The sequence below is a fragment of the Periophthalmus magnuspinnatus genome, chromosome 21, assembly GCF_009829125.3.
Source record: "Periophthalmus magnuspinnatus isolate fPerMag1 chromosome 21, fPerMag1.2.pri, whole genome shotgun sequence".
Taxonomy (NCBI): Eukaryota; Metazoa; Chordata; class Actinopteri; order Gobiiformes; family Gobiidae; genus Periophthalmus; species Periophthalmus magnuspinnatus.
This window is the reverse complement of record NC_047146.1, coordinates 18,453,223-18,476,639: the sequence shown is the minus strand read 5'-3', so window position 1 is coordinate 18,476,639 and position 23,417 is coordinate 18,453,223. Positions and strand designations below refer to the sequence as shown.

General features: G+C 39.1%; 1 protein-coding gene across 1 annotated transcript in view; it reads left to right on the top strand.

Moving 5' to 3' along the window:
- tmem198a (transmembrane protein 198a) overlaps positions 1-23,417 on the top strand; it is a 40,912-nt gene that overhangs the window by 4,066 nt on the left and 13,429 nt on the right. Inside the window, exon 2 of the mRNA XM_033987523.2 lies at positions 23,060-23,329. Coding sequence (XP_033843414.2) covers positions 23,161-23,329 — 169 coding nt within the window. The 5' untranslated portion in view covers positions 23,060-23,160. The remainder of the gene's footprint in view (positions 1-23,059; positions 23,330-23,417) is intronic.

Below are 23,417 nucleotides of genomic sequence, written 5' to 3'. Positions count from 1 at the left end.
CAAGAGTAAAAAGTAAAAGCACAGATTCTGAGATTTAATAAAGCTTCAGATATAGTGATTTTGATGAAGACAATTGAATCATTGTTTTTGTCTGGATGTTTTTATTTGCACGTTTTTGTTTGCTCAAATTATGAACTTGTTAAATATAAACCCCTCAGACTTTTCAACAGGTCTCAGACAATAATAAAAAATACTTGTACTTTTCAGTCTTGCTCATGTAGCGTAGGAGTAGAAAGTACAGATAACTGCTGTCAAATGTAGTAAAGTGAAAGTAAAAAGTATCAATATTAAAAATTACTCAAAATATCTAAAATGTATACATACAGTAAGTACAGTACTTTACTCATTTTTTTTATTATTTTTTTTGTGTGTGTATGTTATGTTCCACCACTAAAATCTACCGTCTGTTGCTTTGGGGATTATTTTGTAGATGTGACAAATAAACATAATGATAAAAGTATTGTGACGCTGGGGGGTCTGGTTGAAGCAGATCCTAGTTCATGTTTGTAGAGATGTGTTTGCACTGAACATGTACATCCTAATCCAAACAAGAGCGTAGAGTGTAGAGCGCTTCAGTCCCACAGCTCCCTGAACCAAAACTAAAGACTTACTTAACGGGGAAATGGACAGAATGACACTGTTTGAAAATGGCATAAAACAGGGCTGCATTATTTCTGAAAAATATCTAATTACGATTTTTTTGTGATTACGATTTTGAGATTTATGTTTTATGTTTTGATACAGAATTCTGTTCAAAGTTCACATTTTAAACTCACCCAGGTGCATTCACATCTAAAAGAAGGCTGAAAGGTGAACTGCTAAATGAATTCAGTGTTTGTAGAGGTGTAAACTACAGGTTTAGCAGTTTTATTTTACATCATGAAAATCCAGTGTTTGTCGAGGTGTAAACTATTGCAGTCTTTGAAATTTGCTAACTGAGTGATATTTGCACTTTTTAGCACATTGGCTGATATTTTCTTTTGGTCTCCCTGCTGCGTAGAATACACATAAAGCTGTATTTGAACCATAGACTGTATAAAGAAGTGAACTAAGGGTGAACTAAGAAGTGAACTCAGAATAGCGTTCAGCTCCAGTCGAATGAAGCTCATCAAGGCCAGGAATTATTGGGGCGAATTTGGAGTTCCAACCGCGAGTATCATGGCAACCAAAGAGCCAATACGGAGTGAGGGAGTTGAAAGTAACGCCCCTTCCTGCCCACACCACTGGTTTTGCAGGGAGCGGGCGCTTAGCAACACTGTCAGTCAAATCTGTTGCTAACGCTAGAGGGAACAACTTCGAGGACAGAAGTTGATTTGTCTGTTATTAATGTTCGTGTCTTGATTTACGGACACAAAAGCGAAATAATTACACCAGGATCCTGTAGAGCAGGTTAATATGAACATTTTAAGACCAACATGATGAGGTTCACTGCAGCTGTTACAGAGAGAGGAGCGACGATTTTTTATTGTAAAGTGAATTGAGGCGCTGGAAGCGCTGGAAGGCGCTGGAAGCGTACCCATGATCACTTCTTGTTTGGAGCGCAGCAGCCAACAGGTTAGCTACGTCCATTTATATATACAGTCTATGATATGAACACTTCAGTGCAAAGTGGTAAATGCAGAAAACATGACGACAGCTCTCTGATCTCTCTCTCAATATCTATAAATTAGACAACAGATGATTAGAACTGCAACGATTAATCAGTATAATCATGGCTAGTTGACTATTAAAATAATCGTAACAACCTTTTATAACAAAGAAAAAGTAGCTAGTTCACCAAACACTGTGCTTAGTTGTTTGGAATAAAGTTCGTTTTGGATGTCACTTACCGGAGGAGTGGATGTCGAAACAAGCTCCATGTGGCGTTTACACGCACAGAAACAGTGGGACATTTGAGACTCAATAAAAGCCGCATCACTATATTGATTGAGCCTGTTTACATGAGAGTGAGGACTAAGCTCTCTAATGAGACTATGTTCTGTGGAGCTGACATGCACGACAGCACTTACAATTATTGCCTCAAAGACTCAAAGGTCTCAGGTTTGATTCCGGGGGTATTTTGATGTGGAGTGTGCGTTGTAACGCTTTGGCTACAGGAAGAATCTTGTATCAACTTCCAAAACACTGTACATTATTGTGGATAGATTTTCTACCTTACCATAATTATTCCATTTACCCAGGTTTTGAACTGCCACAGAGAGCACGCAGACTAGTTTGAGGACATAGTTATACCCATTTTTCCCATGTATTTGAGTAAAACGTATCCCCATTACAGAAATATTGCATAAGAAGCTTTTAAGATCAAAATATGTCCACTGTGAACTATCTAATATGTTTTTTAATTGTTTGATAATCAGGAATTGTGCTCGCTGGCATGCTAGTTGTTGTTATCTTTACCTGGACCTGTCATGATTAATAATTTTTGCGGGTAAATATTTATCGTGTGTCCATTTTCTTTGAACTAGTGTGAAATTTTGGTGTATTTTTAGGTACTACGATTAGATTTAAGCCAAGGCTGTCCAAACTACAGCCCAGTGGCCAAATGCGGCCCTCAGACCAATTTTTGTTGGCCCTCCTAAACTGGCCCAATTGATCAAGAAGTATTTTTTAGTACAAACTGAAGCAATTCTACCTCTATAACCTGAATAACACCACATTGCATTGTGACACAGACCTAAAAATAATCTTCCAAGTCTTATTAAAGGTACAGTGGCTCTGTTAAACCTGTGTTAAATGCACCATTTGACTCGTTGTATTGACACTGGTCTGTGGTCCTCCGCTTCAAATATGTTTCAGTGTGTGGCCCTCACTGAAGAAAGTTTGGACACCCCTGATTTAAGCTGTCAAGATTTGAACTATGAACTTTTATGACTCATTATAGACACAAACTAACTACTTAAGTGTTGCATTCTGTTATTTCTTTACTGCAGTTTGTATGTTGTTGTTTTTTTTACATTATTGTACATTTAGAATACTTTTTGGACATAATTCTGCTTTATAGTTTGCCTTATCATCTGTATTTACTTCAACAATATATCAAAGTTTCAAAATTTGTTATTGTGACAAGCTTATCTTTATCTCTGGTCTCTAAAAGTTGTGAAATGCTTGTAATTAGGATGCTCAGAATACATAAGGTAAGTGAGGAATAACTTTGGTCCTAGCCGTTTAAAATGAACTAGTTGTGTCTATCAGGCTTTGTCTCGCAAATACAACAGCTACTCCAAAGATGGCACATGTCACCAGGTGTTTTTGATAATCACATTTCTCTTGTGCTGCAAAAACACACCAGAAATCACATCTAATGGTTGGGTTATCTGTAGGGAAGGAGCGGAGCTGCTCATGGGAACAAGGCAGAAACACACTGATACACAGACATGAGAGAGGCAGGAGGAGAAGAGAGTTTTGGTCAAAAAAAAGGATGAAAATAAATCAATACATGCAGAAAACAAGGAGCACATCATAAACCACATGCTCCTTATGAGACAATTATGTTTTACAGTCATTAAAAATTCAAAGCTGTCGCCTCATCAAACCAAACACAATAAAGTCCTGACCTATCACATATAGACCACATTAAAGCAGAAGGCTAATAGCATAGTAAAAGTGAAAATCAATTCTGGCAACGGGAGAAACGTTTTAGAGTGAAGACGTTTCGCTGCTCGTCCAAGCCGCTTCTTCAGTTGTGGTCAGATCACGGATGGACACTGCCTTATATCTGTCTCAAACGTGGAGCGAGCTACACTGAAGCAAAGACACCTTTTTTTTACACTTTCTATTTGTTGGCTTGGTCTAATGAACTACAAGTGCGAACTGTGCCTGAGTCATATTTTGCATAATCGTTCAGGTCCCTAATGGCTGCTCTCACACCTATTAGCATACTGGGTAGCCGTGTTGTTTTTCTTGTTTTCTTGTCTGAGGATGGAGTTATAAATAGGAGATAAATGATGTTTAAGGTCCCTGTTTGTGTTCAAAGATGCGTCGTCTTTCAAACAACAGTTGCCTCTTTAAACTCAAAAAACTACACAGACGAGGCCCAACAAAAATCTAAATAAAATAGTATCGTGACCCCTGTATGGAAAATAAGAATCATGACAAAACAGAATGGTCCCACTCATAGTTATCTGATTATCCTAGTTATCAGGTTTTTACTGGGCAATGTCAATGTACCCACTGATGTAAAAGAAAAAGGATGGAGAGAGACGTTTAGAAGGCGGGTGGTTTTGCTGCTGCAGGTGAAAAGAGAGTGAATATATGGGTGGAGAGCTGTGATAATAGTAATAGGAAATGATAGAGTACAAAACATGTTCTTTGTACTATGTTATAACAGTGTTCCCTCATCAAAAACACGCCTGAAGTGAGTGTCAAAATCGATGTTTTCGGCGAATATAGCAATTTCAAACCAAAAAAAGGTAACATGATGGTGTGAATAGTAGTTAATACCCCTGAAAGTGTTATACTTACTCGAATATACAAAAAACACAGGCTAAAATCTGATCGCATTTGGTCAATTTTTTATATAGCGCTTTTCTACTTTCAAGGCATGAAGCACTAAACCCTAATCCAAACAACATCATTCCTCTATTGGAGCTGGAATCACACCGTCAAACTGTGGGCTAGTTCTTCTGACAGCTCAACCAAAGATGTTTACGTCAAGAGCGGATTCGAACTGCCAACCTTCAACAAACACTGACTCATAAATTCTAAAGTAAACATGTTGCCTACAGTAGCCATAGACTTTTTAAAGAAGAGGATTAAGTGAGTCTGATGTTAGCCATAGCGTTCGGCTCCAGGTAAATCAAGCTCATCGAGGCTAGCGGCTACGGGGGCGAAATTGGAGCCAAGTTGCAAATTCTGAGTATTCTCGAGTATCTTAGCAACCAAAGAGCCAATCTGGAGTGAGGTTGTTGGAAGTAACGGCCCTTCCTGCTCACACTCTTAGCAAAATCGTCACTCAAATCTGTTGCTAACGCTAGTGGGAGCGACCTCTGGGAAAGAAGGTGCCTGATTTGTCTGTTATTAATGTTCATATCTTGATTTAGGGGCGTAATAGCAAAATAAAAATAGCAGGATCATGTAGAGCGGGTTAATACGAACATTTTAAGACCAAAATGACGAGAAAGCGGGGCCACAGTTTTCCAATGTAAAGTGAATTGAAGCCAGAGTCGAACGTGGCAGCTAGCAGGTTAGCTATGTCCGTTTCTATATACAGTCTGTGACAGTAGCACAGTGACCTACTTTAGAACACATGGCTGTATTCTGTCCAGTCCTTTGTGTTTCTTTTGTTTCACTAATGAGGCGTCCATCTTTGTCCAAATCTGACCTCATCCAGGACTCACCAGGGAGATTCCAGTAACACTCCAGCTGGGTACAGATCGGATTTATGACCAAAACAGAGAGATGGATGAACAGACAGAGAAGGAGGAGAGAGAAGAGAGAAAGGGAGGGAGGAGAAAAGGTGTGGGGAGTAAAGAGAGGGGGCAGATAAAGAGGAGAGGGGGGAAAGAAAGTGTGGAGATTGAGAGGGGAGAGAGTGAAAGGGGAGAGGAGAGAGAAAGACAAAGAGAGAGAACAAAAAGAAAACAAGGGAGGGAAAGATAGAAGGGAGAGAGAGAGAGAGGTGAAGAAAATGAAGAGAGAAGGAGAGGATTGAGAAAGGAAAGAGAAAGTGAAGGGGGAGAAAGTGGGCTAGATGGAGAGAAAGGGGGAAAGAGGAGAAAGGCATGGAGGGGAGAGAGAGGGAAGAAAAAAGTTAGATGAGGGAGGAGAGAGGGCAGAGGAGTGAGAGAGAAAAGGGGCAAAGAACGTGTGTGAGGGAGAGGGTAGAGAGACAGACAGAGAGGGAAATGAAAGAAGGGAGGGAAAGTGAGAGGGGGAGAGAAAGGAGAGAGACAAGCGGAGAGAGGGAAAGAAAAAGGAGAGAGAAAGAATTGGTAGAAGAAGAAAGAGAAGGAGTGGAGAGAGATCTACAAGGACAGAGGGAGGGAGGAGAGAGATGAAAGAAAACATTAGAAAAGGGAGGAGTGGGGCAGGGGGAGGAAGAGAGAGAGAGAAAGAAAAGTTTAGAGGTTGAGAGGAGAGATACAGCAATGGACATGAGAGAGAAGATGGAGTGAGTGAAAGAGTGTGTGAGAGAAGGGAAAGTAGAGAAAAGTTGGGAAAGAAGGTATGGAGGGATTGAATGAGCCAGAAAAAGGGGTAGAGAGATAGGCAGAGGTGGCAGGGGGAGCAGAGGGGAGTTGTAAACTCTGAAAGGGGGAGAGAGAACAGAGAGATATAGAGATACAGAGGAAGAAAAAGAAGGGGGCAGGAGGATAGAGAAAGGAAACAGAGAAAGTAAAGAGGGAAGATTGTGGGATGGAGAGAGAGGTGGACAGAGGAGAATGAGAAAGTGAGGGATGTGAGAGAGAGGAAAGAAAATGCAGAGAGGAGGAGAGGCTGAGAGACAGAGAGAGAAGGGGGAGGGGAGAGAGAAATAGACAGAAATGGAGTGAAATAGACAAAATGAGTGAGAGAGAAGAGAGAAATGGGGAGTCGGGGAGGAGAGTGAGAGAAAGGAAGCCAGGGAAGAAAAAGAAAGAAGAGAAAGAGAGAAGAAAAGAGGGGACAGGGGAGGGAGAGCGATAGGGAGGGAGAGGGTAATGAATTGTTGTTGGACACTTTGGACAGCACTGTTTGTGAGACTGTGAATCTCAGTGGAAAGTGGTTTGGCTAATGTAAATGTCAGGCCTTATAGCGTCTCATGTCAACAAACTCTTTCTCAGACAGCGAGCTCCCTGGCAACGCGCTTAATGGACTCAAATGTGTTTTCCACTGAAAATGGCAAACAATATTCCCACCAAGAAAATATTATTCTCTCAAATTTGACTAAGAGCTGGCCCTGCTTGTACACGCAGTTGGCAGTGCTTTGTTGGATCTTGTTTAAGTGGTGTCTCCCAGGGGCTTGTGTCGGGCCCGCTTGTGTTCTGTGCCTTATGGTGCGTTCACTGGCTGTGTGAGACGCCAGATGGGGATGGCGGCTAGAAAGACGAGACAAACAAAAAGACATGGTCCATATTTGCTCAAAGTTAAAATGTGTGTGACAGTTTAGACAATGCAAATCAATATCGCAACATCGAAAGGTGTCTAGTTTAAGTTTACAATGCTTATGTTTATGTTGACCAGTTTGCTGACCATAGCTGTACACTACTTTTCAAGGTGCATTGTGGGAAATTTGGACACTTTGGACATTCAAACAGCACTACAAGTACATGACCACTCTATAGTGCGGTATGTAAGGACTAGTGTGGGCGGTCAGATCAGTGCAGATGTAGGTATTAAAACATTTAGATAATATTTTTCCTCTTTTGTAGGGCTGAGGTTGACTAAATAAATTCGTAGTAGACTAAAAATCCTGCAGATCAATTTGCCGACTAAGAAAAGGGCGTGGCAAAACCTCCTGAAACTATTTAGTATCTCTGTGGATCTGACCAAAAACTGCACTTACAAGACTACAGTTGCTGAGGAGTTTGTGCAAAAACAACAATTTAGCAAATAAAAAGTGCTAGTAAACAATGTATTTATGTAAAGACAGATTAAAATTGTGAGTAATTACTCAAATCTGGCTTTTTACATACAGTATATATACCAAAAAATAACAGGGTTTCTACTAACTCACACATTCACGTCTCCTTTCTGCTGCTATCTCATATAAATTCTTATTATCTAAATAAAATGATTGGTCGATTCATTCAAATTTCGGTTGACTAAGACTCCATCAACCGATTGATCGACTAAACGACCAAAGGCTTACTCTTTTGTGCATCATATAAACACATTATTAACAGACGTCCTGGCCTGCGCACACGACTGAGAGAAGTAATGACACACACACACACACACACACACATTTACTCACACATACATGGACTCGCCCACATGCACGCCCCATTTGTGCACGCTCACAGGTGTAATCTGGACAATCCTCTTTACTGCTGTCACTTCAGCTTCACACCTCCCATAGCTTAGGCATCAGCGCACACACAGATACTAGATACAAGTGAAAGGAGAGGCTGCTAATCGAACATACAGCTGATGTCTGATACACTTGTTATTAAAAAAAAGCTCCCCCAGTTGTAATTGAAGTAATATAAAACAGCAAAAATAAAAAATATATATAAATAGAAATTAATTAATAAAAAAAGGTTAAATAAAACAATTATTCAAACTCTATATTAATCATAAATAGACAGATAAAAAACACAGATAAATTCATTACACAACAAATATGTGAGCTAAATTTCTTATACTATTATCTTAAAGAGGGTGTATTCTGCAAAATCAACATTTTGGAGTTTTCTACCATGTTATAAAGTTGTTCCTTCATCAAAAACATGCCTGAAGACGATTGAGATGTCATCCAGGCACGTTTCAGTAATTTAGTGATCTCTCCCAGGCCCTATTCGAACCATTCTTACAGTACGAGTCTGTACAAGGCTCTCCTCCATTTTAAATGCTCTGAGCCCCCCTTCCTTTGCTCTCTGTTCTAAGTTACTCCCCCTTCAGAGTGAAATTAGAACACTATCAGCGTGCATCCCACTAATCAAACTACTACACGTCACATCAGGGTTATCAAGTTGTAGCATATTGTTTTGTATCATGTTTTTTATTTATGGAGAATTGTGGGGGAGTATGGATGATGTAGGCTTGTGGACAGATCATCGCACAGAAGATTTGAATAAGGCCCCCGCCGGATGATTAAAATACTCAAACATGAATGGATGACATCTACAACCTCTGCAGACATGTTTTTGATGAAGGAATGTTATAACATGGTAGGAAGCTGAAAGTGTGTTGTTAAATAAAGATGCAGCGGAGGCATTTCCATTGGCAGAGTGTGTGAATGGTTTCCACAGCGACGGCTGTGTCCAGGAGACCAGGGCTGCAGCGGAGAGCGGGTACACTCAGTTAAAAATATGAATGAGCTGGATTTAGCACAGATCAGCAACAAATAAGAATAAAGGGACCTGTGAGAGTAGATGTAACAAAATATACATGTTTATGAGGATGCTGAGGTTAAAGATGCCTGTAAACATTTATAACTGTATATATTGCAAAAGTGCATGTAGGTCAGTAACAGCAACGTTCACAGCAAAGTAAACATCTTCAAATCAAATATAGCTCTTGTTGTAATGCTGGTTTATTCTTCATTACAAAAACATTGGACATTATGGCCAAGTTGTATTTCGGGTTTCAAGACGGTTGTGAATGCAGCTGTAGATCACATGAGTTATGTCCAGCGCTGTGTCCCTGTGTCCAGCCGAGCCTGTAGTGACCTCCACACAAGCTCAGGGCCAACCAGCTGTGAAATACAGAAACACATGCAGCTGTCAGGTCAGGGACGCAGTTTATGCTTGCGGGAGATTACAGAACGCACAACAGATTTTATCAATGTATTAACCCCACTGTGCAATATTTTTGTCTGCTGTTTTTCTAGGTAGTTTATTGTATTTTAGAATATAAGTTATAATTGTTGGACTAGCTATGTTTCTTGGCTGCACAGATTTGAAATGATGAAACATGGTTATTACTTTTTTACCACTGAAAAAAAGTAAAAAATAAAAAATGTATATATACTATTTAAAGGTTTACTGAACCACCAACCTTCTGGTAAGTGGGGTTGTTATTGAATCATATTATATATCTGGTTATTCATTTGTTTAAAAAAAAAAAAAAAAAAAAAAAAAAAAAAAATTAAAAAAATTGTCAAAAGAGAGGGATGAAACAACTAAAATAGATTTGGCTTTTAAAAAATACATTGAAAAGTAAAATTGCAAACCTCTAGTGACTTTGTATTTGTACTGCATTTTACGGGCTGCTTTGGGTTCCTAAATGTTGCAGTGATTTCTGACTGAGAGAGTCGACTGAGATTGTTCTGAAAGTGGGAGGTGGATTGTGTCGTTGATTATGACGTTTTCACCACCTAACTGATGATAACAGTAAAGTGTGTAAATATAGTAGATGGTTTTAGTACAGACCAGCGTAGAGTTTGTTTAAACGCATTGACTGGTTCTTCTGCAGACAGAGAGCAGACACATGTGCTGTTTATACGTGTGAGTGTTACACAGAGCAGAGCAGTGGAGAAGGGAGACGAACTTAAAGGGCCTGTACTTCACTTTTTCCTATATATTTAAGAAAAATGTGTCTTGCTCCAGTACAGATATATTGTATAAGCAGCTGTTGAGGTCACTGTACTGTTTGCATCTCATTAGAATGTCTTTTACTATACAAGAATCAGGAAGTACACGCTTAGCAGGCTAGTTGTTAGTATTATCATGATGGCAAAACTCCGTGATGGCTTCGGAAAGTTGTAAAAAGTGCTTACAAACTCATCGTACTGAATAATTGTAATGATCTGAATGTATAAGGTAAGTGAGAAATAACTTTGGACGACTGCAAACCGTTTTAAAATGAACTAGTTGTGTTTTTCATGTTTATAAGATTTATGGGATTTATGGATGATGGAATGATGTTGAATCTTTTCTGCTGTTATTCGGAAGAGTAAGAGGAGGGCTGACTCTGTGCCCAACACTCCAAAATATCAGACAAGAACTCAAAACTAAGGCTAAAGTAGCTCTGTGGTAGAACTAAAACAAGTCAAATTCAGGACTAAATCAGGATGAAAGGCAAACAACCCAGACTTAACCAGGTCTATACCGGGTTTAAAGTAGTATTAAACCAGGACTATACAAGGCATGTCCATGTCTAAACTATACAAAACATTTACAACATGACTAACTAGTTCTAAAGTGGGACAATACCAAGACTAAACAACCCGGTCTAAAGCATGTGTAAAGCAGAAGGGTAGAGTTAAAGGTACATTTACACTTGGACACACACCACATCACAACTGGGACAGATCTAAACCTGGCCTAGATTTTGGGTGAAATTTTCATTGTTGACATTCTGCTTTTGCACTCATCGCTACTCACTGTATTTTTGTACTTTTCTTTATTCACAAACTGTCACTTAATTGTTGTAAAAGTGTGATAAATATTTAGCACAGGTTCTATTCCACCAGTCCAAGTGAGAGTTAGAAAAACATAAAACCTGTTGTGTGAATTATTTGAAATGTATTTGACTGTCCGGTTTCTATCCACACCTTTAGTTGCACGAGAGAACTGCAAAAGCTCTTATCACACCCATAGTGAGGTCAAAGGTCGTGTGTGCTAGCTGACTAACCTTAGCACCCTCCTGATTCCTTAAATTGGATTAGCCTTTTCACCTGGCTTTAGCACGGGCTAATTAACCTACTGCTCCACATCCAGCTTCTCCTCAGCGCAGAGCACACAGGAGAGAGAGAGAGAGAGAAAGAGAAAGAGAGAGAGCCTCCTACTCAGCACAGAGGAGAGAGAGAGAAAGCGAGAGAGAAAGAGAGAGAGAGAGCCTCCTTCTCAGCACAGAGCACACAGGACAAAGAGAGAGAGAGAGAGAGAGAGAGCCTCCTACTCAGTACAGAGGAGAGAGAGAGAGAGAAAGAGAGAGAGAAAGAGAGAGAGAGCCTCCTCCTCAGCACAGAGCACACAGGACAAAGAGAGAGAGAGAAAGAGAGAGAGCCTCCTTCTCAGCACAGAGCACACAGGAGAGAGAGAGAGAGAAAGAGAGAGAGCCAGAGGAGAGAGAGAGCCTCCTCCTCAGCACAGAGGAGAGAGAGTTGGGGAATCTCCTCCTCAGTGCAGAGAATAGCGAGAGAGAGAGAGAGAGAGAGAGAGAGAGAGAGGAAGAGCCTCCTCAGCACAGAACACAGAGGAGAGAGAGAGATTCCTCAGCACAGAGCACAGAGAAGAGAGAGCCTTTTCCTCAGCACAAAAGAAAGAGAGAGAGGAAGAGCCTCCTCCTCAGAGGAGAGAGGGGAGAGAGTTAAATGACATTACATGGACCATTATGTGAAAACCCGAGCAGATAAGTACACTGTGGTACATTGACAAATCAATAGGTTGTGTTGATGTGACATCACCACATTCACTCTCTAGTTTAACCTGAGCTGAGACACGTCACAATCCTCAGGTGGAATTTGCTGTTTAACTGTCAGATTGCAGATTTGTTGACCTGGCTTATCGTTAATATCAGGGTCCACATGAAACAAAACTGACACACAGTTCAACGTCTTCTCTGTCAGTATAAATTACACAAAAGTGAAATTGTTATTTTCATAATAGCCTCAGAAAGTGGTGCCATTATTCAACCCCAAAGACATGATTGTTGTCAGCTGAAAGGACAAGAAATGGTCCATATTACACTTTTCTGATCTCTGTTATAATGTTGTTTCGTTATGTAATACAGTATAGGACTTTAAGCCATAAGGTCAATCAGTTTTGAAGTTTCTTTCAAAAACACTAAAGTCCCCCATAGCGGCCCCTGCACTAGAGTTTTTGATTAACACATTGTCCTATATTATATACTATTCATGCATTTAAACTACCCCAGGTACCCTCTGGTGTAAAGTTGAGATTAGAGAAAGTCTCCCGGCTGCAGGTTTGATCCATGGAGATAGTGTAGTGCTAAAAGCCCAGAGCAGAGAGGAGCAGACGGGTGCAGACAGGAGGCAGGGGGCTTATCTTTCATCTCTGTCTGTGTTTATGTGTGTGCAGTATCCAGCAGAGTCGCAATGATATCAAACACCACCAGGCTATTGTTTTGATACCAAGTGCGGTAAACCTGTTTCATACTTGCACTCGTACATAAAAAGAAGATAATATGGAGACTAAACCTGGAATTGAACTAAGACTAAACAAGACACACTGCAAAAGGGATTATACAGCATAGTTAAACTGACTTGAATTAAGTACATTAATCTTAAAAGAGTCTATCCTCATCTAGATATTACAACTTATTCTAAGCACATTTTGTATTAAAGCCACATTTTTTTAAATTTTATCTTAAGACCGATGTACTTGTTTTAAGATATTTAATCAGCAAGTCATATAACCTGGCCATTACATCTCAAAAAGACCAAAACAACCACATAACTGCCTGATGCTATTAAGACTATCGTTAAGCTCTTGGATTTATGCTAAACCTCTGATCAGGAAGTAGACTGTTAGCATGCTAGCTGTTAATAGCATTACCGTGACCGCAAAACTCTGCGGTGGAAAGATACGAAAAGTGATTAGGATGCTCAGAAAACATAAGGTAACTGTTTAAAATTTAAGACGGTAAAGGTGAAGCGCTGCACCTTTAAGTCATTGTTTACAGTTTAGTGCCCGTTGATTCGCTCTGGAGGTGATTAACGGTAAGTAGTTTTGATAATGGAATACAAGGGGAGTTTATACAGGGTCAAATAAGATAACCTGTAGTAAGAGGAACACTGAAAGTGACTTGGAAGGATTTAAGATAATCCAATAAGTCTCTCTTAGGTCAGAGGTCACTCAGGTTTTTCAGTCTAACTAGTCATTCAGCAAGCTTCATAAAAGTACACTCAGACACCATATATTTACTCTTACTTGAGTAATACATTACACAGTGTAACAGTACTCTTACTGGAGTTAAAGTTTTGGTTACTCTTTGCGCTGTCGACAAGTGACAAAAGCTTTATGTTGACAATATGAAATGATTTGAATATGTGTGTTTCTTGCACCGATCCTTCTGATATGATTTAGTTTGTCTCATTTCTGTGTCTATCCTTTGACCAGATTGTGTGCGTAATATTTTAGCTCAAAACTATAAGTCATATGTCACATCTAGACAGTTACAAGTTGCTCTTTGGAGAAGTAGTTTCTCCAATACCTACTTTTCCTGGACCACTACTTTGTACTTCTACTTGAGTAATATTTTTTAGAAATAATGGTACTTTTACTTGAGTACAGTTTGAGTACAGTACACCTCTGCTTAGCTAGGTGTAAATGGTCACAGCTTGAACCATTCTGTGTTATTGGACGGCGCTGAGTATGAGATGGTTCACAGCGGTTTGCCTGGTGCATATAAAACAGTGACCTGGGACTGAACCTCTCTCCCTCCCTCTCTCTTCCTTATGTAACATCTGCAAGCCCTATGAGGTTAAACTTTTGAAAGGGCATTTATTATGCAAAATGAACGTTTATGAGCTACTTATCTTGTTATATTGGTGCTCCCTCATCATTGGCTTACTCAAAGTTGTATTTCGAATGATTCATGCGTGTTTGAGTCCATCTGTATTGGTCTGTATTCGAGGCGTCAACAGGAGTAGTTACCCTCCACTCTGTTCTTACTGCAGACTTTGGAAAAATTTGACTCCAAGACAAGAGGGCTCAAAAACGTGTAATTTTTCACAAACAAAAAATGATGAAAACACAGTGCCAGACCAGATTTTTGATGGATTTTGAACTGGAAATCAGTAGACTATTTGTTAAAAAGAAGGAGAGGCAAAAGCATTTGACATAGAAATGGAATGAGGGATGATGGGAGAACAGAGTCAAACAGTGACTGCGATAAGAAGGTCTGCTAGTTTGAGGTGTGGTCTGGAGACGATGAGGAGTGGTCCTGCTCACAAACCTCTATTATATTACCTCTGTTATGGTTTATGACACCCATGGATCATTACTTTATATATTCAAAAAATGCAATATTGATCTAAAACTATTTAAAGAGTGAGTATTTAGCTTTTATGAGTTTAGATCACCATGTTACCCTTTGTTGTTTTGAAAATGATATACAGTATTCGCTGAAAGACAACATATTAACATTTATTAGGTTTCAATGCAATTTTTGATGCTCTAAATCAGGGGTGTCAAACACATTTTCATCGAGGGCCACATCAGAGCCAGATGTAAAATAAATCTAACTACTTTTTTTAAATGTTAATTAACTGTTTCTGTATTTATTACTTATTCAAGTTACAAATATTGCATATTAATTTGCCTAGATGTAAAAATATGGCTGAGTAACTGCGTATCTCCTGCAAAAATGACATTTTAAGACCATCATATCTTTTAATTTACCCTGTCGAGGGCCACATAAAATGATGTGGAGGGCCATATTTGGCTCGTGGGCCTTGAGTTTGACACATGTGCGCTAAGGGCTGCTAATGAAACTACTACACATTGCATAAAGTTTGTGAAGTTGCTGTGTATAGTTTTGTATCATGTTTTTGTATATTTATGGATAATTGTCACATGGAAGCACGGGTGATGTTGGCTTGTGGGTGGAGCGTTGCACAGGAGGGTTTGAATAGGGTCCAGGAGAGATCACTAAAATACTCAAACAAGCATGGATGACATCTAAAACCTCTTCAGGCTTGTTTCTGATGAGGGAATAATATAACATGGTAAAAGGCTCAAACATTGATTTTGCATAACAGCCCCACTTTAATAAAAGAAACACACTGCTGACTTCCTGTTCAAAACTGCAGAGCTGGTTCCTGCCTGCTCCTTTATGGTACATCACTGTAAATGGCATCATGATAAAGTGCTGCAATGCTGAACCATGTCAGTCTGGCCTGGATCGTGGGAGTGATCTGCAGCCATCATGTATAATGTAAAAAAAATAAAAAAATAAAAAATTCTGAGAACAAAGTTTAGAGAATTTGGTATGTTCAGATAAGGGAAAAAAGATAACTCAAACATGCATGAGTGAGCCAATGATGAGGGGAAACCACTGTAACATTATTAAAAGCTCTTAAAAGTAGATTTAGATTTTGCATTGCCTTTAAGTTGTTCATGATCATAATTGTGATTTACATGTGTAACACTAAAAAACATAAAACATTTTTGTTAATATCAAAAAATGGCCCCCTTTGCCACAGATTCAAGATACGTTCTGCCCTCATTATTCCTTCATAAAACACCACTGTGGTTGGAGTTTGAAAACAACTTATTCAGATTCAAATCATGCCGAGCACTTTCCAACAAAAAGATATCTCTCTGTCTGTGTCATGGCAACAAACATTACCACAAAAACAAACATGACGCAAGGCTTTCAAATGAGGTTAGGCTGTTTAACATTCTGGTCAGTGTCGGAATTAATTTAGCTTTCTATGAGGAACATCTTGTAACATGAATAAAGGTGACTTTGATCGACAGACTTATTAAGCAGAAAGGATGTAAACAGAATGTACAAACACCTCCATTTAGAGAGGTTAAGTGGAGGAGGCCAGAACAGGTGCTGACTATATTAAAGTCATGTTATTTATATGTAAGGAATCAGTTTTTGAAGGAGACATATTAAGCTGAGTTGACTTTTTGAGGCTTGTGTTAAAATACTGTTTCTTCATCAAAATTAAATATGGTTGTGTTTTGTTTTTTGAGCAATCCAGTACATATAGTATAGTACAAGTCCTAAAGATGTCAAAATGCACCGTTCCACCTAATGATGTAATTAGGTGGCAATCCAGGAAGTGGTTCTTCTGAGTCACTTGAGGGTTCAGAAGGCTAAATGTTAAGCTTGAACAAGACACATGTTTTTGTCCTTAGTTATAATCTCTATGACACCTGCGGATCATAATTTATTATTTGTACATTTCAAATCACAACACTGATCTAAAACAAATTAAAGCAACACTATGTAACTTTCTGGTGAAGGCATGTCACCTGTATAGCTCCATGAAAATAGGAAATTAAAACCTTACCCATTATAGCCAAAGGAATGATATTTCCATTGAAGCAACCAGGAGGAGGCCCTTCTTTTTTGCTAAAAGTTACTCACTTGGGCTTTAGTAAAAGAAAAAAGTCTGCTAACTTTCAGTTAATAAACTAAAGTGCTGCTGTGCTGGCAAAAGTGGTGGCAGCCCCCAGTGTCAGCAGCCCCATGTCACTTAATACAAGCGTTTTCATTAATAGTCAAAGAGAATGTTTTTGGTACTAAATCTAAAATATCAACACCAAGATGTCTGAAACCATGTAAACGCCACATTAAAGCATTTGTCCCCTATTTAGATTCTTCCTTGATCCCACTTCGCTCCACGTGATGTCCTCTGGCGTTAGCACTAGTTAGCTTGAGTGCTCGTATATCGTAACATTGTGAAGCGACACAGGCTGAAAGGGGTCAAAGGGCAGCCCGGGTTCGGTGCCAGGAGCCGGAAAGAGCTGCGTTGTGATTGGCTCAAAGCTGGTACATTCCCATGGAGACAGCCCCTCCCCCCAACATCTTTTTAAAGGGTCTCGGTGGTCGTTATAGCAACAGACAAGACGTGACATCGTTGCATAATACTGTGTTCATGTTTGCCTCCACCTTACTCTGACCCTTTAGTTTGAGCTGTGAATTTAATGTGGTTAAACACTGCAGTGCTCAAATGTGAAAAATATAAATGAATAAAATAAAACTTAAAACAATCTGATGTGATCTGTTTATTATCATGAATCTATCTGATGATTACATTTGGATACTTTTGGACTGGTATTTTATATTACATTACATTACAAATTAAAGGTGCATTATGCCATTATTTTCTGGCATCCATCTTAAATTTATTCAGGAACATTTGTTTTAATTTGCTAAATTGCTAAAAAAAAAAAAAAACAACAACAAAAAAACTTTAGAAACATGCATTCTCGCTGTGAGTGGGGTCTCCTCTCCACATATCTGACCTGTAATTTGGCCTGTTATAGTTCCCTATAGCCTGGTTTCCATTGGTTCGCTTTGGTGCAGATCGGTACAGCCCTCAAGTGTCTCCGCTGTCTAAAATGAACCATATTGCCCCTTCTGAGGAGTCTGAAGTGGACCCTGGAGGGCACTTGCTCCAGGGCTGTCAATTTTTCACCAAGCTTAGAGTGAAATCTTAGAGGGTCCCGATCCCAATTAGGCCTATATCTTTACTGTTAGTGGAAGTACTCATTTTTTCTCTGGGGTGACAGAACAGGGACGCTTCACAATCTTATGTTTTACTGTGAAAAGTCACTGACATGTGTCCAGCAATTACAACACAACTACAGAAATGTATCCTAGGGGGTCTGGGGGTCCTACCCCAGGAGCTTTATTAAAATAGACATATTGCTAGCATATACATCAAGTGTCTGGCAAAAACAGACAAAATTAATCCAGAGCACCATGGCACCTCCGCCGGCACCACCAGACTGCACGCCGTGTGGTTTGACCTCCTCTCGTCACTTTGAATTATCCAAATACTTGCAGGCACCAGACTGGAGCTGCACCGGGTGAAGTCTGAGCCCAGGGAAAGGGGAGTGCTGCTCTGAGAGACAGCAGCATGCGCCCTGCACATACACACATGTATACAGTAAAATAATGATATTTAATATAAGAGCACTGTCTTTGCACCCTTTTAAAACTCAGGTGTGCCCTCAGTCATTTTGGTCTGAACTCGCACCTGGGTTGGACTTTTAGACTAAGAAGAAATAGTGAATAAAATTACATATTATATGTGTGTGCCCGGTATGGGCTAAGGTATGGTTTCTTAAGAAATTAGATGATTGGAAAAGCAAAGCAAACAGATATAAACATAAAATAATACTCTCTCATCAAATCTCGATCGTGTTGAAAACACTGCATTTTCAGTGATGTCACTTATATATTGAGCCGATATGCTTCACAAAACAAAGCTTGCATGTTAGCAGCAACAACTGTTTCCTGTTAATGATGCACAACACACGTCAAGTACAAAAAAAGCAGAAAAAGCTGACGCTAAACTAGAAGTAGTTGTGTATTTAGTCTTACAGTGCCACAAACTTGAAATTACTAAACACCTTTTTGTAATTTGCTGAGATCTTATCATTAAAAGTATAATTTTCAGGTACAATTTAGATTTTGTTTGTTAAGAAAACATTGGTTATGTTTGGGTGTCTCACCTAGCAGAGAAATGCACCAAAATGACCCGCTCCAAGGCTCCGAGCAAACCCTGCAAGTGGAAACAGGCTCATCACACACATATATATATGTGATGTGTGCTCCAGGAGTGCCTGGGATCAACAGAGGTCATGAGCGGGTCACAGGGCATTGTATTGATTCACCTGTGTTGAAGTGAATGAGGGTTGACATTTGCACATGTTAGCGTGTTAGCATGTTAGCATGTTAGCGACCTCTCATCCCTCCCACACAGGACCTGTCACAGTGCAACAACCTTAATAATCACTAATATTCTCTATTCAGTATTATCATTCACATTTTTAATCATTGAGAAATTCTAAAATACTACTACTACAATACTAAAATCTTAAATTCAGTAATGATATTAAAAGAAGAGCTTCAAATGTGATGCTATGTTCAACGCTGCTATAGAAAAAACACAATTTATACCAAGAGTGCCCAAACCTTTTCCCTCACAGGCAAAATTAATGTGTTTTTCATGTAAAAAGATTGTCAGCCAAGATATTTATGATAAAAATTCAAATTTAGGACAAAAGTGACAATTTTTACTAGATACAATGATGAACTAATCCAATCCATCTCCTCTAAACCTAATTTGATCAAATATTGTTATTTTCAACACAGAATTTTTAAAAATCCATTTGATAAACGTTTGCATTAACACGCTTTGGAACGACCACTATGTGTGACTTCACACTCACTTAGTCCACTTCTTTATACACTTCTTTATACAGTCTATGGGTGAGACCTGTTCACGTCTGGGTTTAATATCGACTTCATTTTTGACAACAGTAAATTAAACAGTGGAGCTCTGACTATATTTTGTGCTACTGTTGTTGAAGCGATAATCGTTTGTAAAGATAAACATATTCAGTGTTACTCAGTATGACCTCCTGCTTGTACTGCTCCGGTCTGCTGGCGTCTGTTTTGTCGTTAAATAGTAATAGAGGGCTGAGTTCATGTAATCTGCGCTAATGTGTCTGATGCTCTGTGCTGACTCTCCAGATCCTCCACACTGGGGCCTGGCTCTGCTCTCAGTGTGAAACATGTGTAATGGACCCAGCTCTGCTTATCTTTGTTCAAACTCCTCATGGAAAACATCACTTTTTTACATGTTGTCAAATGTATCGAAAATCAGACACTAATGGATACTAATACTAATATTAAAACTAACAGCCTAGTATCCGTCCAGAATACTAAAGGATCAGTTGTGTTTATGTCAGGCACAGCACCTTTAAAGTGGCAAAAATATTGACTAAAACATAATTCTAGGTGTATTATTGACAAGGAAACTACATTACAGCATGGTTAAAAGCTCAAAAAGGCAGAATATAGTCACATCATAGCACATTAAATAACACTAGATGATCAACCAAACACTATCATATATTTGTATGGATAAAACACTGATACTGTCACTCGTACATGGCCGTGCTGGAGGCACAGAGCAGAGGAGTCAAAGCCGGTGTGTAAAACATGTCAACCATGAACCAACATGACAAGTGCAGTCACCCGAGACCCAGACAGAACAAGGTAATGGATCTTACGAGAAAAACATCAACATTTAATATCACTTTCACTGCAAGACTTGCCTGGGATCAAGAACACACACTTCTTCAATACTTTATGAAGATGTGAGTCTAGTCACCGGTGAATCTCCCCGAGTTCAGGTGGGCGTGACTGAAAGTATCAAAAAAAACATGGCGGCTTATGAGGAAAAGAAAGAAAATAAATGTCACAGGAAGCTGAAAAACATGGTGGATTTCTGTAGAAATTAATGAATGAAGCATTAAACTCTGTCTAAGAAATTTGATTTTGTTCAAAATGATCGGTGACCAATGTGGTCATGTGAGACGTGACAGAGGGTGTGAAGAACAGACTGATATGCTTCAGTATAAAAAATACAGAGAGCCATGATATATTTTAAAGAGGGGGTATAATGCAAAATCTTTTTTCTAGTCTTTCTACCATGTTGTTCCCTTATCAGAACCAGAAGGTTTTAGATGTCATCCATGCAATGACAACAAAATGCATTTTACTGATAAATAAAATAACTTGTTACATATTTCCACAAACATACAGCTGTAGCTCTTCTATTTCCATTCTGACTCATTATGATTCTTCAAAAAGAGCACACAGAGAATGGGGCAGCACAAAAACAATCTGTTTTGAATATCTGCATCGAGTTTCATTATGGGCTGATAATGGCCGCTGCTGATACTGGAACTCATTTTATATAATTAATGTATTGGTGAGAGACAAATGCAGAATTGTCAAAATTGTCATTTTCAGCATAATTTAATTTATTCTTTTGTTTTTTTTGTTGTTATATTTTTATTTTGTAACAAACTGGAGCAATGATTGTAATGGTGAAAATGTAATAGATTGTCCAGCCTATAAAATGCATTTGTTGTTGTGTTGAAATAAGTCCTTCTTTACATCTCTGAGGCGGATGTTTCCATGATGCTCATTATACATGTGCCTCATACAGAATAATACTGTGTCTGTGACCAATGAACTGTTTATGAGGTATTGTCATTTTGCTGTATTCAGAAGTTTCAAAAGTGACAGTACATAATGTAATTACTACATGGTTCTGTAATGTATTCAGATATTTTCAAAATAGATGCATCGCTGCGTACAGACTGAGCATATTGTCCATTTTGAAAGTGCCAGAGTCTGAGTTTGAAACAGCAACCACAGAATTCAACGGCCTGTGGCGTTTCCACTACACTACCTCTGACACAGAAGTCTGTCTGGTTTGTTTTCTGCGCTCACACAAACATTTAAATTGATGTCACAGTTTTGTTTTTGTTTCTTATACCTCACCATCATAGTATATTTGTATATTCAGACCAAGTTCTGTTGTTGTGTCGTTTGACAAGACACTCCTCCTACATTGCCAAGTATGAATGTAGAGTATACATGAGTGTTGGTGTTGGTCAGAGGGGCCAGTGGTGCAGATTGGCAGTCTCACTTCTTTGAGTCTGACCCAGGGCAGCTGTGCCTACAGTAGTGACCACAGAGTGTGGAGTGTATGAATGGACTTCAGTGTGGCACTTTGAGAGGCGTCCACATGTGCCCAGTGCATTATCAGTGTTAGACATTAATAGATAGAAGTAGTAGTTGTAGTAAAGATAAGTTCCTCCTCTGTAGCTTTTACCTGCATAATGATATGTATGTATTCGTAATGGATGTATTTATGAATGTGTTTTGGGGAGCTGGTGAGAGCTGCTTTCTGTTTGGTCAGCTCACATCCTTCTCACAGACCAGTCAATAATCACTTAGCAATTTTCCATAATTCATTCACACTCTGCTCACTGTAGCATTATGCTCCTCTGTGCTTCCTGTACTTTGTCTTATACTTTGTGTTATACTTTAGACACTTTCATATTAATCAAGCTTACGTACAATGTTTCTGTAAATATAATGGTCTGTAAATGCAGTGTACATATTATTATTGTATTTGCAGTGGTTGGAAGTAATTCATCACAAATACAAATCTTACTGTGATGAAGTTTTTTTCTTTTTTTTAGTTTGTTTTTTGCAAAGTTAACATTTATTGATTCAAGTCAATATAGGAAAATACATCTGGTTACACTAAAGATAAGAAAAACACATATTTGCAGTTAAAATAATAATTAAAAAAAACAAAATCACATGTTGCTTGAATCAAGAAAAAAAAAATCAAATCAAATCTACTCAAATCAAGTTAAATGTTATCCAAATATATGCCCTTACCATTTGTATAAATAAAAAGACAGGGATCAAAATTTCACACTTGTGGTTTAAGCCCAGTTTGAGTCCTAATGTAAATTTGGTCTGGTCTCGTTCCTGGTTTAGTCTTGGTCTAGTCTTGGTTAAGTTCGAGGTTTAGGCTTAGTTTTGTTTTTGATCTCAAAGGGCCAGATGTAACTGTAACATAAATGTAACTAAATATAAAATAAATGCAACTACTTTTTAATCTTGTTAATTAATCTTGTCTATATTTATTACTTATTCAAGTTACAAATATTGCATATGGATTTGCATAGATATGAAAAAATGGCTGTGTAACTGTGTATCTCCTGATAAACTGATATTTTAAGACAGTCATTCCTTTTAATTCACTTTATCACGGGCCACATAAAATGACATAGCGGGCCACATTTGCCCCAGGGGCCTTGAGTTTGACACATGTGCTCTAGACAATAGAATGTGATTTTCAACATTAAATCATAGTACTTTTACTGCATCACTTTTACTGCTGCATCACTTACAATCTATTGACACAAATACTTCCTCTCTGCAGGCGGCTCCATGGCTTCCCCTACAGCAGCGCTCTGATCCGTCCCTGCGCCCTCTCCTCCTCCTCCTTCTCCTCCTCTCCTCCCCTCCGGCCTCCGTTTGACCATGCCCTCTACGGCTCACCTCCTGGGGCTTTCGGGCCTCGGGATGTCCGACCTGGGCTTCTCCGGGTTGGGGCTGAAGTGCGAGCAGGAGCTGGAGCGACGGTATGAGATCGTGCCCTCCGTCGTCTGCTCCATGTGCTGCCTCTTCGGGATCATCTACTGCTTCTTTGGTGAGTGCCACGTCTGCCCTTTTGGGAACAGAATGATGTTGTATTAGAGTTGATTTATATTCTTCAAAATCATGATTAATGGAACAGA